Genomic DNA, 14,729 nt, shown 5'->3' with positions numbered 1-14,729 from the left:
ATGTGGTCCATGGTTGCTGAACGATTGACCCAGATTACATCCCAAGCTGCCACACCAGATCACCTTTGGTAACGCGTGGAAGCTCCTTGGTCTGCTGTACCCCAAGAACCCATCCAATGTCTCTTTGAATCAATGCCGAGGCGTGTGGCAGCCGTGTTCTCCAACAATGGCGGCTACTCTGGCTATTGATTCTGGAAGGAACCACACTTCACAGAAGTCTATAAATTTAATCATTTGATACTTGGTCAATATGTTATCTACTAAATAAATTTGGTTGCGATATCTCTTGTCTTTTTTGGTGTTGCAATTTGGGTGGCCAGCAGTGTAGAAAGGCATAGATATTAGGAGCAATTTAATTCTTTGCAATGGCATGGAATAGAAAAGTATGTTTTACGTAAGAAAGTGTTACTTGAAACCCGAAGAAAATAGTTTCTTGAATCCATTAATACAACCGAAGCTCTACTAAAACATGAAATTTCATATATTTATAAAATATTTCGTGTAATTTCATAGCAGAACAATTTCATATATAACCCACTATCAAGACAAAATTTGTAATTCTTTTCAGTGTTTCTCTTCATTCTTAAAAATAAGAAATCCAAATGTTTATGAATCTATAGAATTTTCAGTGGGAAGGGAAACTACCAAGGTATCTTTTCTGATGTTGTTCCCTGACATTTTACAGAAGATCAGGAATTGTCTCCATTCGCTACCGAAAACTCTTGTATACTTACCAATGAACTGAATTCTAACATCTCTCTGAATATGGTGTTCCTTCCAAGTTTACAGGCCAATGTGAGAGGTGTGAGACCAAACTTATTACACAGCTGATCTGAAGCAGGACGCGTAGGATGACGAAGAGCATAACCATACATTTTCTTAAATAAGAGCACAAAGGTAAGTTAACAAAACATACAGTACAAAAAGTTGGCAGTATCCAGGTATGAGTTTCGCTAGACAGATTCCAGATACTTTCTCTATACGCAAGTGATTGATGTACAACCATCGTAATTGATCTAATGCTTTTGTATTTAAATTGCTTATAATCGACGATAAAGCGGCTAACATTGGAGAGCTGCTTGTATGTACTATGTAGAAAGATAATATTAGCATTTTCTATTGGAACACAATGAAGTATAAAGGAAGTAATGTACATATAGATACGAATTATAAGAAAATAGGCAATTTCTTGCCAAATATGGCAACCCCGCCTTCCCTTGTCATTTTCTGTCAACCCTAACCCCCTGCGGGAAAACTATGTTACTGCAGCTGAGCTTTTCGTAACAATATATATATATATATATTTCACAGAGAAGGAGAGGGAAAAGATCACAAAATAATGCGAAATCTTTTGTTCGCTGTATATACGGCGAAAAATTGGCACGTTAGGAGACTGAAGGTCTAAAAAAGAACTCATGAAGAACATTTTCTAGGTTGTCATACGAAAGTGTGCGAATGCATCTGACTACCAACTTTCTGAATGTGAACTTTATTTTCTTATGATATCTATTTTACTTTTAAAATAGTGCTTAAAATTTTTATTTTATAGTTATTAGATACTATATACTTTTTATTTCAAGTTCTAGTTCCGCATCATAAGCCAAGCTTTTTCTTCAACTTACGCCTATTTTCAACGCCGTATAAACTGTGAAAATGCATTAAATAACATTCGTCGCTTAACTTTGCATTATTGTTCGATTCACATGATCAAAAGTTAAGCTAGAAACAGTTGTACAAAGTTTCAAAGTTAGGATTTGGAGAAGTGCTTCGTTAAATGTCTTCCTGTCAAGTCTTTCCCGGCTCCTTTCATCTAGGGTGTTATTTACCAACATCAGGCTTACGCTCCTCGTAGGAGAAATAAGAATAATTTAGGTGGCAATCAGAAAATAATATTGTATTTGTTACTTTATCATTGATATAGAGTTGTGTTATATACTAGAGAAGGTACTAGAATCTTTGAGATTTTGAGGTAGGACAAAATTCAGTAAAAGCACTGGAATGAGGGCAAGGGATGGCCCTGCTTCACCTTCAGCAAATTGAAAGATACAAGAATCATATGCAATAAATAAAGACTTAACAGAAGAAGAGAATAATTAAGTAAATAAATAAATGCCGACTTTTCCAAATTCCAAACTCAAAAAATTCATTCGAAGCAATCGAAGACATCTTCTAAATGTCAGTGATATTATTGCAATTGTTATTAATATCATCAATGACCAAAAAGAGAATACGGTAATGAAAAAGTCTTCTGTATCCTCAGGCATAAAAAACTGGTTTAATAAGAACCGAAGGCAAAATTTAACATAGCTGTTTTTATGCTTTTCTATCCTTAAAATTAATTTAATATAAGCGTATTTGACTCTCTTTCTGTATGTATGCAAGACAAAGGGAAGTTATATATAAATTAACGGTGCAGCTCAAAGGATAAAAGGAGGTAAAGGGAAAAAAAGAGAGAGATATAAAAGAGATACTAAAAAAGACATGTAAGAGGTATTTAATATAATCGGCCTAATCGGAAATGCGATTTTGACTATTGTCGTATATGTCTTAAATATGTCAGTGATATTATTGCCATTGTTATTAATATCATCAATGACCAAAAAGAGAATACGGTAATGGAGAAGTCTTCTGTATCCCCAGGCATAAAAAGCTGGTTTAATTAGAACTGAAGGCAAAATTTAAATATGTCGTCTCATTCATTTTTATTTTTCAAATGATAATGTTTTGTGATTCAAACGATTCAAATGATGAATATAGTTTGATGGAATATAAAGCAAATACGTTTTTATACTAATTTATAAGGTGTTTAATGCGTTTAACAAAGGCAGATCATGATTTTCAATGAAGCATACCAGTTATTAAAGGGTAACAAAACATACGCTATTTTGCAAAAAAAAATAAAATAAAATAAAATAAAATAAAAAAAATCGAAGCACCAAGAAAGACTTTTGCGATCGTGACGAAATTTGGTATGCAAAAACATCTTGATCGAACATGCAAATGATCAAAGTTTCAAGGGAAATGAACAGGAATTGCGATCATTTCGCGCATTTCGCAAAGTATAGAACCAGTAACAGAGGCGGAAAATTTATCTTTTTTTTTTTTTTTTTTTTCCCTGCCATTGTAGTTCCGTAAAGAAGCAACTAAAGATGCCGTTACCACGATATCGAAGACCTTACAGACAACTAAAGACTTCGAACGTGGTCGCATTGTAGGGTTGCATGAAGCTGGGTGGTCATACCGAGCAATAGGCCGCCACCTGCAGCGTACAGACACTGCTGTGCAAAGATGTTGGCAGCAATGGTTGCTACAAATGAAATTGCTGAAAAAATGAAGTCTCTGGAAAGCCAAGGAGCACAAATGCGAGGCAAGATACTAGGATGATTATTCGCCAGGCCCGAAACGCCCCTACGGTATCATTGTTGACTATTCAACGCACTACAGCACGTGTATGCTTCCCGTGGTACCGTCCATCATCTCACGGTGTTTATCTGTGGCAGGGTTAAGAGGCCACAGAGGCCTTAAAACGTTTGCCATTGACCCCCCACAACATCGGCTGAGTCGTCTGGAGTGTTCTCGCAGCCGATCATCATGGTTGCCATCAGACTGGCATCGTATAGTGTTCTGCGATTAATCCCGCTTCGCTCTTGAAGCAGATGACCACCGTTTCGTATCTGGAGAGGACGTGGCCAGCGATCTCAATCAGTCTTTGTTTTACAAAGGTATACAGTTATAAACACGGGTGTGATGGTGGGAGGCACTATTTATTATGACAGCAGGTCATCTTTAGTCATCTTCCGTACATCTTTAACAGTTCAACGATATGTTGATACCATCCTGCGGCCAGTTGCGTTACCCTTCATGGCACGCCATCCTGCAGCCATTTTCCAACAAGATAATGCCAGGCCACATACCGCTCGCATATCTCTGGACTATTCTGCGTGCGGTTGGCACGCAGAATTCCTTGGGCAGCAAGGTCACCAGACTTTTCACCAATCGAGCATTTTTGGGGCATGGTAGGCCGCCAGATTCGGGCACCATAAAATATCGCCGATCTGGAGCGACAAACTGATGAAAGCCTGGCAGAATGTGTCGCAGGATGACATTAGGAATCTCCATCACTCCTTGCCTCGACGAATTCAAGCATGCATTGCAGCCAGGGGCGGTTCGACCAACTACTAATTTGAACACTTAATGGATGATTGTAAGCCGTGAACAGTTACTATGGCCTTGATTTTTTAATCATTTTACTATCTATGTATGAGCTATACATTCTATTTCATCAAAAACAATAATTTCCTTCATGGTGGTTCGATCTTTTTGCAAAAGAGTGTATTTTGTGTTAAGGTACTTGCTCTATACTGAGTACAAATCGTGTAAAGCAAGAAGAAAATTATTGACAGAATGTCAGAATTTTTTAAAAGTCTGAAATGTTCCAGCGAAACTCACACGAGATATAATCCAGTAACATATATTATAATAGATATACATCTAGTATTGTTGTCGAAGACAAATAAAGGCAGCCTTCAGGTACTTGTCATAAATATCTCATTACGTAAGTAATTACGCTCATGTCCATAAATTAAGGATAATTCGGAGTCACGCAGAAATCGAACTCTAAAATAAATATATCACCTGTAAAATCACTACACACACCTTCAAGAATCATATGCAAAGTTCAGAAAGTAACCAGATGACATCGATGGTACGTCACAATGACGAGAGTGTAAGAGAGTGATATATAAGGAATACAGGCAAAGAAGTGAAATTATTCGCAGGCATTTTATAAGCATTTCAGTGCAATAACCGAATAGTTATGACACAAAGGACGAATTTGAATGATTTTTTACGTGGTAGAATTATCGGCCGTCTGGAATGTGGGCGTACCCATCTGGAAGTATCAGACGAACTTGGAAATGCCCAGAGTGTCATCTCCAGGCTTTGGCAAGGATTCCAAGATGATGGTAATGTGAGTAGACGTTACAGCACAGGTCGCCCCAGAGTTACAACGCCGAATGAGGACCGGTATTTGGCAGTTACTGCCAAAAGAAACAGGCGGAGCACAGCCTCAGACCTGTCTCGTCAGCTTTCTTCAGCCACTGATACGACAATTTCAAGGCAGGCCGTGTACAGACGCTTAGGGCAGATTCGTCTATATGCTCGTAGACCTGTCAGATGCGTTCCAATTACTGCAACTCACTGTCGCCTGCGGTTAGCCTGGAGTAGAGAGCATGCATTGTGGACACCACAGCAGTGGACTTGTGTGATGTTTTCCGACGAGTCCAGGTTTAGCTTGCAGTCTGATTCTCGCCGGACTTTCATATGGAGAGCTCCAGGTACCCGTTACCACCAAGAAAACATCATTGAACGACACCGTTACGGTGGTGCAGGAGTGCTTGTTTGGGGTGGAATTATTCTGGGTTCCAGAACTGACCTGCATGTTCAAATTGGAACCACGACAAGCCAAATCTATCGGAACGTCATTCTGGAACAACATGTACGTTTGTTTCGGGGCGCCATGGGCGCACAATTTGTGTTTATCGATGACAACGCCTGTCCTTCACCGTGCAAACATCGTAAGCGAATGCCTTCAATCGGAGGATATCACCCATATAGACTGGCCCGCATTCTCCCCGGACTTGAATCCAGTAGAGTACGTGTGGGGACATGCTTGGCCAACGAATTGCAGCCCGTCAACCTCCTCCTACATGTCTACCGGAACTTCGGAGAGCATTGCTTTTTGAGTGGTGTAATATCCCCCAAGATCAGATCGATAATTTGATACTCAGCATGCCTAGGCGTTGTACGTACTGTACTGCATCGTCTGAGAGACATACAATATATTAACAATCATACCAACCATGTTATATTGTTTTTTTGTAAATAGGTGTTTTTTGTCATTTGCTCCAGGGAGAAAAAATCGCTAATTTTTTTAATAATATCAAACATATAGCATCTTTTTTTGCTCTTTACCTTTTGTTTAATAAATAAGCTTTACAAATAAGTCAAATTTGTTTTGCTTTTAACTCTTCCTTTGCCTGATTTTGCATTATCCGTAATTTATGGACATGAGTGTATTTACATTAAGAAAAAATATCAGAAGCATAAATAGCATGTGATGCAAATGCTAATAAATTCGTGAGATTTCGAAACGCAAAATGATGTTTAAACTCCTGTAGCCTTTTCCTAGCTGCATGCTTTATAGGTTTTTAAGTTAGGTTTGTTTTGCATCTTTCTTTCAAACGTAACCGGCTCAAATCCTATTAAGTTCTCCATCAAAATTTGTCTCCTTTGGTTCGCCACAGCAAAAGGCAAAACCAAAGGATTACAGGATTCACTAAGTGGTGATAAACTGAATTTTTCGAGAAAATGAGCTTCCTCTTTGACGTCGAATCATACTGTTCACATGCCCACATTATCTTAGCGGTGGTCGGTTTTAAGTACAATATGTGGTGAAGAAATTTACATGAAGAATCGTATCTTCATGTGGGTAGCTGCAAGTCGATATCTAGGAGCGTTTCAGCAGAAAAGACTACGTTCTTTGTTTCCTTCAGCTGCCTTTCGAAATGAAGTAACTAGATTACTGATGTTTTAGTTATTCTTATTCTTTGGCTATGTCAGCTCTGAAATGTTGATTGAAGCCGCTTTTTAAAACAAACTACTGCGGTGTATATTTGCTGAGAGAATGTACACTGGTGTGCAAAAATTAAGGACGAAGTCGAAAAATTAGCATATCAGCTGAACGAAGAGGCAGAGCAGACAGAAAAAGCAATCAGGAGAATAAGTAAGGTGATGTACGGTAGCACATGCGCAGATATGCAGGTAGACGTAATGGGGGAGTGTCTGAGTAGTATAAAGCATGTTGTCGGTGTAAGATCAGTATTTCTGGCAAAGAGATTGCACGCCATATAGCAGTTAAAATCACACCGAGTTGCTGCCTTAGCGAGAATGGCGAATAATCAATCTGTTAGTCGACATCTGGAGGCTTTTACCCGAGGTCGAATCACTGGGAAGTTGGAGGAAGGCCGCAGTGTGACAAGTGTGGCTGCAGAGTTCGGAATTGCTCACAGCATCGTTTCACGACTTGGGAGACAATTTCAAACTACAGGAACAGCTATCCAGGGGTTTAGTAGTGGTCGTCCACGAGGAACCACACCCGCAGATGACCGGTATATTGCCTTACAGGTCAGAAGAAACAGGCGGCAGACAACAGGAGAAATCGCTAGACACATGACACAGGCGACTGGACGACCGATATCGCGTTTTACCGTGGCCAGAAGACTGCACGGTGGTAGTCTGTTTGCGCGACGCCCTGTACGGTGTGTACCTCTAACGCCTGCCCATCGGAGAAGGCGTTTTCTGTGGTGCCGGGAACACCGGCATTGGAGAGACAATGAATGGGGACGAGTACTCTTTACAGGTGAGAGCAGATTCAGTCTGAGTAGCGATTCTCATCGCATACTCATCTGGAGAGAGCGGGGAAGCCACAATCATCCCTCGAACATCATTGAAAGGGACAGGTATGGAGGTGGCGGTGTTCTCGTTTGGGGAGGCATCATGCTTGGTAATCGTACAGACCTTCACATCTTCGACGCAGGTTCAGTCAACGGGACCCCTTATTGTAATGAGATTCTTCTTCCATATGTGCGTCTTTTTAGAGGCGCTATGGGTCCGCAGTTCCTTCTCATGGACGGCAATGCACCATGTCATCGCACAGTAGCTTCCGAACAGCTCTAAGAGAGTGAGGATATTGAACTTATGGATTGGCCGGCACGATCTCCGGATCTCAATCCCATCGAGCATGTATGGGATTTTCTAGGCAGACGCTTGGCAGCTCGTACCTTACCACCAGTAACGATTCCGGAGCTTCGATTGGCGCTGCAAGACGAATGGTGCAGCAATGCCTCAACAACTCATTGACACCCTCATTCTCAGCATGGGCAGACGCTGTGAAACCTGCCTAGCAGTCAGGGAAGATCATATCCCCTATTAAAGACCTGATGTTTCTTGCTGGACACCCATCACAGGTATGTTTCGGCCTTCAGTCGCATTCCGCTCCATGCTACTTTTTCAATACAGCTTCTTTTTATCCCTCTGAATTCTCTTTTAGAAAGTGTTGCTTACATTACTCATGTCCTTACGTATTGGGGATCTTACGGTATTAAATGTGTTGATTTGGAAAGCTTTTGTACAAAGTTATATTGAAAAAACCGTCTCGTCCTTAATTTTTGCACACCAGTGTACATTGGCAAGTCTGCTACTATGCCTAAGATATAAGCAAAGTAGTAAAAACTTAAAAAAAATATAAACAAAGTTTCCTTTCAGTCATATATACATCTTCTTCATTTAGAACGAGGTCTAAAGAAAACCAAGTGCGCTGTGGATTGAATTGGATAAAAGCAGGATGTTAACTAACCAGTTTATCACGAATTACCAACACGTGCAAAATGCTATTTCCAAAAGTGTCTTGCAAGTTAGGATCTGCTCCATGCTTCAGTAACAAGTTATAACTGGATTCATCGTCGAAGCAGGCTGCCCAGGCTAGTGGATACTCTCCGAAATAACTCAGTCCTAAAACATACAAAAATTAACAGCTATAAATTAAAATGAACGGCTTAAGTTTCTGTATTCCGTATAACTTCACTTATTTATTAATATCTAGATAAATTATGAAACTGTCGGGATTTATAAAAAATCCGGCTAATTGGTTTATTTTTTTATTGCACGCGAAATCATTATTTGCTGTAATGCAAGGGAGGGGATTTTATTCTGTATCATATAATCGTACTATATTCCAAGAAAGATTACACAGTTTTAAAAATTTAAAACCCTTCACATCCCTACGGAACTTTAAAATACCATCAATAAAATAGCTCAGCTATGTCCCAACGGGATTTTTAAGCCCCAATTTTAAATTAAAAAAAAACAATGGAAAACTTATAACATTTTTGGAAATTTAATGTGAGATGTTTCTCATGCATAAAGAAATATAATGAAAAGGTTTCAAAATCTTTTTCAAAAAATTCAGTAATTTGGGAAGCAAAGGGTTATTTTTTCGTTAAATTAAATTACGAAATTAATAGCCTTTAGAAATAAATTATATTGCTTATATGACACTATTAAACACAAAATTCGCGCCCTGTCGAAAGAAGAAATGCAGTTAACTCCCGCACTGTAATATCTAGTAATTATTATGTGGCATAATATTTATTCAAGTAAATTTAGGAGCTTTTCAGCTGATCAGTTATCATTTAATAATATCTAGTAAATCTCTTCTAATCTATAATCTCCAATCTTCAAAATCTCTGAAGCATTTAAAAAGCCTTGTGATTTTAGTTTCTTGAAGTTTACTTATGCAGAAGTAAATTATCATCTAAATAAAAAAGAAAATTCAATTCTTTGATCGCACATTTTACACTGCAGTGATATAAGATTATGTTAACTATTAATCTGGAATTTGAGAAATCAGATTTTTTTTCTCTTTCTTCTCCTTTTTTTACTCTTTACAAGTTCTCTTTCATTATTATTTTACTTCCATAAAAAGACGACTAATTCCTTTTTCAACTAAAGTAAAACAAATAAGGTAATTCTTATTTACGTAAGCATTGTAACCTGACGCATGATCTCGGAATTTATTTTTCTTGTACTAAAACTAGAGAAGGATATTATTTTTAATTTGTGTAAAACAAAACACATAACCTATTTCTGTTCAACTAAAGGTACTATTTTTATTGAAGCAGGCTAATCAAATAATGAAATCAGCAATATAATATTATTATTAAGTAATTTGATAGCTGCTAATTCTTAACTAAATTAATAACTTCTTATAAACATGTAATTAGCTATATTAGGTTTTCATGTTATTAAAAGAAACTAAAAACTTTAAAAACCTAAGCAAATTAACAGCAAACTAAATATAGCTGGACTTACAGACAGCTGTAATTTTTTTGAACATTCAGAATGGAACTTGAAAGAAAGTAGATTAAGTTTTTGTCATTTTTCACTAGTAAAAATCAGGTGTACTGAAAATTTAAAGAAATTACTAGTTATGAAGATAACGATTCAAATCGTGATAGGCTCTAACCCCTTAGGAGAAAAAAAAAACAGTCATATAAAAAAGGCAGTCTTATTAAATTATATTGCAGTGTATTAGAAGAATTATTTTAAATGAATCATTGAATTTTGTCGAACGAAATTTTACACAAAAATTGTAGTTCATAGGATCGCTTTTTGGAAGAGGTGAAAATTTTGCATAAATGAAACTCATAGTGAAGTATGCAAATGTCCAAAGTTACGTAGTAGTCCCGCGTTTTATGCAGGTAGTATAAGTTGAAATCAGTCTAGTAGTTTGTTAAATGCATCACCCATATTATTCCAACAAATAGCTTTTAAAAATTAAATTTTAATCTTTTTCGTGAGTCAGTTGTTATGTGAAACGCTTGGAAACGATCTTTTTAAGCAATATGCGCAACTAACAGACTTCTTTAAAAGGCCGATAATAGGCTAACACGATAGTGGTGGGTCAACCAAATGTTTAGAGGTATATATAGGTAGGGATAGCGCAGTAATCCGTCTATGCATTTAGACATAATTATGAAAAGGTACTCACGCTCCTCAGTTTGATTTGGTGCACGGACATCACTGCTGAGCTTGACAATTGCCTCATTCGACGAAAAGGCTTAACTACTTACACAGATACTTCGATTAGCAGTAATTACTAGTAGCAGTAATCCTACAGATACAGCAGACTAGTAGTAATTACTAGTAGTAGTAATCCTACAGATACTATAGACTAGCAGTAATCCTACAGATACTGCAGACTAGTAGTGATTACTATTAGTAGTAATCCTACAGATACTATAGACTAGCTGTAATCCTACGGATACTTAGACTAAAGATACTGCAGGCTAACAGTAATTCTACACATACTTAGACTACAGATACTAGGCTATTAGACTAGCAGTAATAATTACCATCACTCAGCTCATTAATCAGAAAACTATCTAGAATTCCTGGGAGCAAATGAGGGAGAGTTGTACGTCCTACGCAAGTAGTAAGCCCAAATTATGAATAAGCAGAAGTGACGTCACAGAAGAATGGCTTGGCCGGCGCCATCTTGGATTTTCCCCGGAGTTACGTAGACGAGGTTGTAGAACGTTACGCTTTTCAAAGTTTCTTTTTTATTTTGTGGCAACGATAATATTTTTCAAAGTTTTATTTTTTGTAGCAACGACTTCACAAACGACGTGTTTCGAATGACATCAACTTTATTATAATTATTAATTATTTAATGCAAGATTAATTGTTTAGTAAGTTATTATTTTTAATTATAATTTTAACGACTAACGATTATGTAATTGAACGAGTCTTGAAGAGCTGAGATTCGAAACTACCACCTCTGGCAAGGAAGATCTGACTCTTACTTCAAGGCCGCACTTTGTCTCTTAAATAATGTAACCTTACCTTGTCTATCATTCCGCCCATTTCACCTTGTGCAGCGGAAAAGATCATAAAGTCACTAGGCTGAAGGAATGTGCATCCGCGAGTTGGTTACAAAATGCCCAAAACGAAAATGCAAAACGAAAAATGCAGCCCACATGCAGAACAAAGAAAATTTACCATAGAATGTCCTCCACGAATGCATTTTTTCCTTGGTATTTTACATGCTTTTCCGCATTTATCATTGTGTTTCTATCTTATCTCTAATTTGCGAAACATTCCTGTTTGAATATTTGCATTTGAATTTCTTTTTTAGCTGATTTTGAATTATATGTGTGATGTGTCGGGAAATGAGGAACACAGGTAGCGGAAGGTTTTAAGCATTCAAAAAAAAAAAAAAAAAAAAAAAAAAAAAACTACATTTCTTTTCTTCTTAAGAATACAGCAGCTTTTAACCGGCTGCATATGAATGTGAAATTTTTTTTTTGCTATGCAAGCTGTGTGGGCTGCGTGAGAATTGCTTGTTCGCCATTGGATCTAGATAGGAAATGTGTTTAGTATTTGATGAAATGTGTTTTATTTACTGTTACTTATCATATGTATTGGTTATGATAAATAAAATGTTGTACACGTGCAAAGATTTGTATGGCTCCGATATTTAATTAAAAACAATGCTTCTTTGAAAGTGTGGTCTTTCTTAGATTAAGCCATACTAAAAAGTGTTAAAAATTTTTTAAGTTGCTGTCTATATTAGATGATTATATGGAGTTTCTGTCAATATTATCTATTATGTACGATATTTAAGCATGATTTTATTTGCTATCTTTGAGAAATCAAATGTCTAAAAGGCTGTAAGAGTTCAATGTTAAGTAATGACAGTTTGAAATGCGTACCTCGAGCTAGAGTGTGCTACAATTATAAAGTCAAGTTGGATCATCATTTGGAATTCATGTCAATATTATCTGTTATGCAGAAATTTACTATGCATGATAAATTAAATTTGATTCTCTAAAAGCTGTAAGAGTTCAGTTTTATCGATTTGAAATGCATATCTTTTAGCTTAAGTTAGAATGAATATGTTTAAAAGCTTTGAGACTCATAAACGATAATGATGATACTCTTTGAAAAAAATATTCCGATCTCGAAGAAAGGGAACAAGCTTCCAATTATTAGCTGAATATTAATTTCATGTGTCTTATAGACATCATTTTTGAGACCTTATTCACAAATATGGCTATAATTTGAATTTAAACAATACATTACAGTGCCGATATTCTTCTCTGTATTTAAAAATAATTCGATTTCCTCTAACCTTGTTAACAAAGTAAAGCTGTAATAAGTTCGAATGTAGCAGTGTTTATGATGTTTTGCGGTAAATGGTGCAAACATATTAAAAATCAGAGTGACTTTTTCACATGAAGAAAATCAAGGTTTAGCATATGTTTCGTGATTTAAGGAAAGATTTGCGCAAGAAAATCCAAGATAATTTTTTGTAAAGGGTTTCAAAGAGTTAACAGAACCTGTGTTAATAATAAAAATGAATCCATCTGCTGAATAGAAAGGAGTGTTCTAAACAGATTCGCGTAAATGTCTATAGAGTAAAATAATAAGGAATGAAATATTTTTGGTACGTGTTTAAATTAAACTGTGTAGAAATGCTCATGTATTCGTTAGAGTGGACTTTACGCCATGAAAATTTATTGTAAGATTGTATCTTTATTTGTTAGATTGTATTATTATTTATTGTATCCTTATTTGTAAGATTTGCTCAAAGTCAGTTGATCTTACAATAAAGAACTTGTGTAGGTGTGAATTTACTTTTGGGGAAAAGAAATCACAAATGTAACATGAATAAGTTCTAAAAGCAGAAAAAAAGTTAAATATGAGGAAAAATATGTAAATTAAAAGTGTAAAAATTTACATTTGTTAGACATAGCTTAGTTAAATCTTTGAATAAAAGCAACATTTGTAAAACAGAATCCGCAATGTGTCTAAGAAACTTAATATACTCATTAATAATTGTTGCAATATATTAGAAGGAAAAGTTCTGAGTATCTCCGAAAGAGTGTTAGTAGTATAAAAAGTAAGAAATGAATATTCCTATTCATTGTACATGTTGGTTTAATGTTACAGAAAATATCTATAAAGGCGTCCAAGATGGAAAGGATATGCATGCAAATTTTAGCTTAAATTTCGTAGATAGAGAAATCTATGTAAGTTTACATTTGGAGAAATGGAAACGCAACATCGATAAGTATTTAAAATAAGGGGGGATTTAAGGGTAAAATAAAAATGTAACAACAAAAAGTTTTTAAAAATAAAAACATTTGCATTTACAAAAACGAAAAAAGAAAAAGTCAAAACAAAGAATTAAAAGCTTTTTGATATAAAATATTGAAACAAAAAAAAATTGTGTTTGTGAAAACAGAAAAGTGAAAAAAAAAATAAACTTAGGAAAATAAATATTACTTTTGTAATACAAATAAATTGAAAAATAAAAAACTTTTTTTTAAATATAAAACGAAAAGAAAAAAAAAATTAAGCATTGCTTTTGTAAAATAAAAAAGTTGAATATAAAAATACTTTCTTAAAGTAAAAAAAAAAAAAAAAAAAAAAAAAAAAAGGAAAAAATTAAACATTTGGAAAAATATTGCGTTTGTAGAAATAAAAATGTGAAAACATTAATTTGCGAAAATTTAATGTAAAATTTGCGTTTCTAAAAGAAAAATATATAGAATGAAAAATTAATAAATCTAATTTACTAAGGATGAGTAAAAAAGAAAACAAAAAATATGCTTGTAAAATAAAAAAGATAAATTTAAACTGCGGAAAAAACAGCGAAGAATAAAGTAGTGATTTAGAAAACCAAAATAAATCTCTGTCCACATTAAGAAACAAGCATTCTTATTGGTTGAAATCCGAAGGATATTGTTAGTGAGAAGCGGATTGTTCTTGAAGATTGTATTCGTTCGCCTTCCTGGAAGCACAAATGTGTGATGCGGCTTGGGCAAGTCGGAACAGGCTCGCGCATGGTCAATCCTTCAGCTTAGTGACATCATGGTTGTTTCCACTGTACAAGGTCAAATGGACAAAAATGGTTGACGAGGTCAGATTACAGGATTCAAAAGGCAAAACGAATACTTGAGGTAAAGCTTAGGTTTCCTTTGCCAGAGGTGGTAAGTCCGAATCTCAACTCCTTAAAACTCGTTCAGTTACATAAAAGGTATTTATTAAAAATTGCTATATTAAATTAAATAACAAAATCAATTAAAAATAATTATTCATGATTA

General features: G+C 35.7%; 1 protein-coding gene across 1 annotated transcript in view; it reads right to left on the bottom strand.

The window, feature by feature from the left end:
* iav (transient receptor potential cation channel subfamily V iav) overlaps positions 1 to 14,729 on the bottom strand; it is a 105,018-nt gene that overhangs the window by 77,481 nt on the left and 12,808 nt on the right. The window contains exons 4-5 of the mRNA XM_035369725.2: positions 8,417 to 8,571; positions 735 to 878 (exon numbers count right to left, since the gene is read on the bottom strand). Coding sequence (XP_035225616.1) covers positions 735 to 878; positions 8,417 to 8,571 — 299 coding nt within the window. The remainder of the gene's footprint in view (positions 1 to 734; positions 879 to 8,416; positions 8,572 to 14,729) is intronic.

The sequence above is a fragment of the Stegodyphus dumicola genome, chromosome X1 (assembly GCF_044657685.1).
Source record: "Stegodyphus dumicola isolate Sdum_Otavi_A_Nest chromosome X1, ASM4465768v1".
NCBI classification, from domain to species: Eukaryota; Metazoa; Arthropoda; class Arachnida; order Araneae; family Eresidae; genus Stegodyphus; species Stegodyphus dumicola.
Note: the sequence above shows the minus strand (reverse complement) of the source record. Positions and strands in the feature narration are given on the sequence as shown.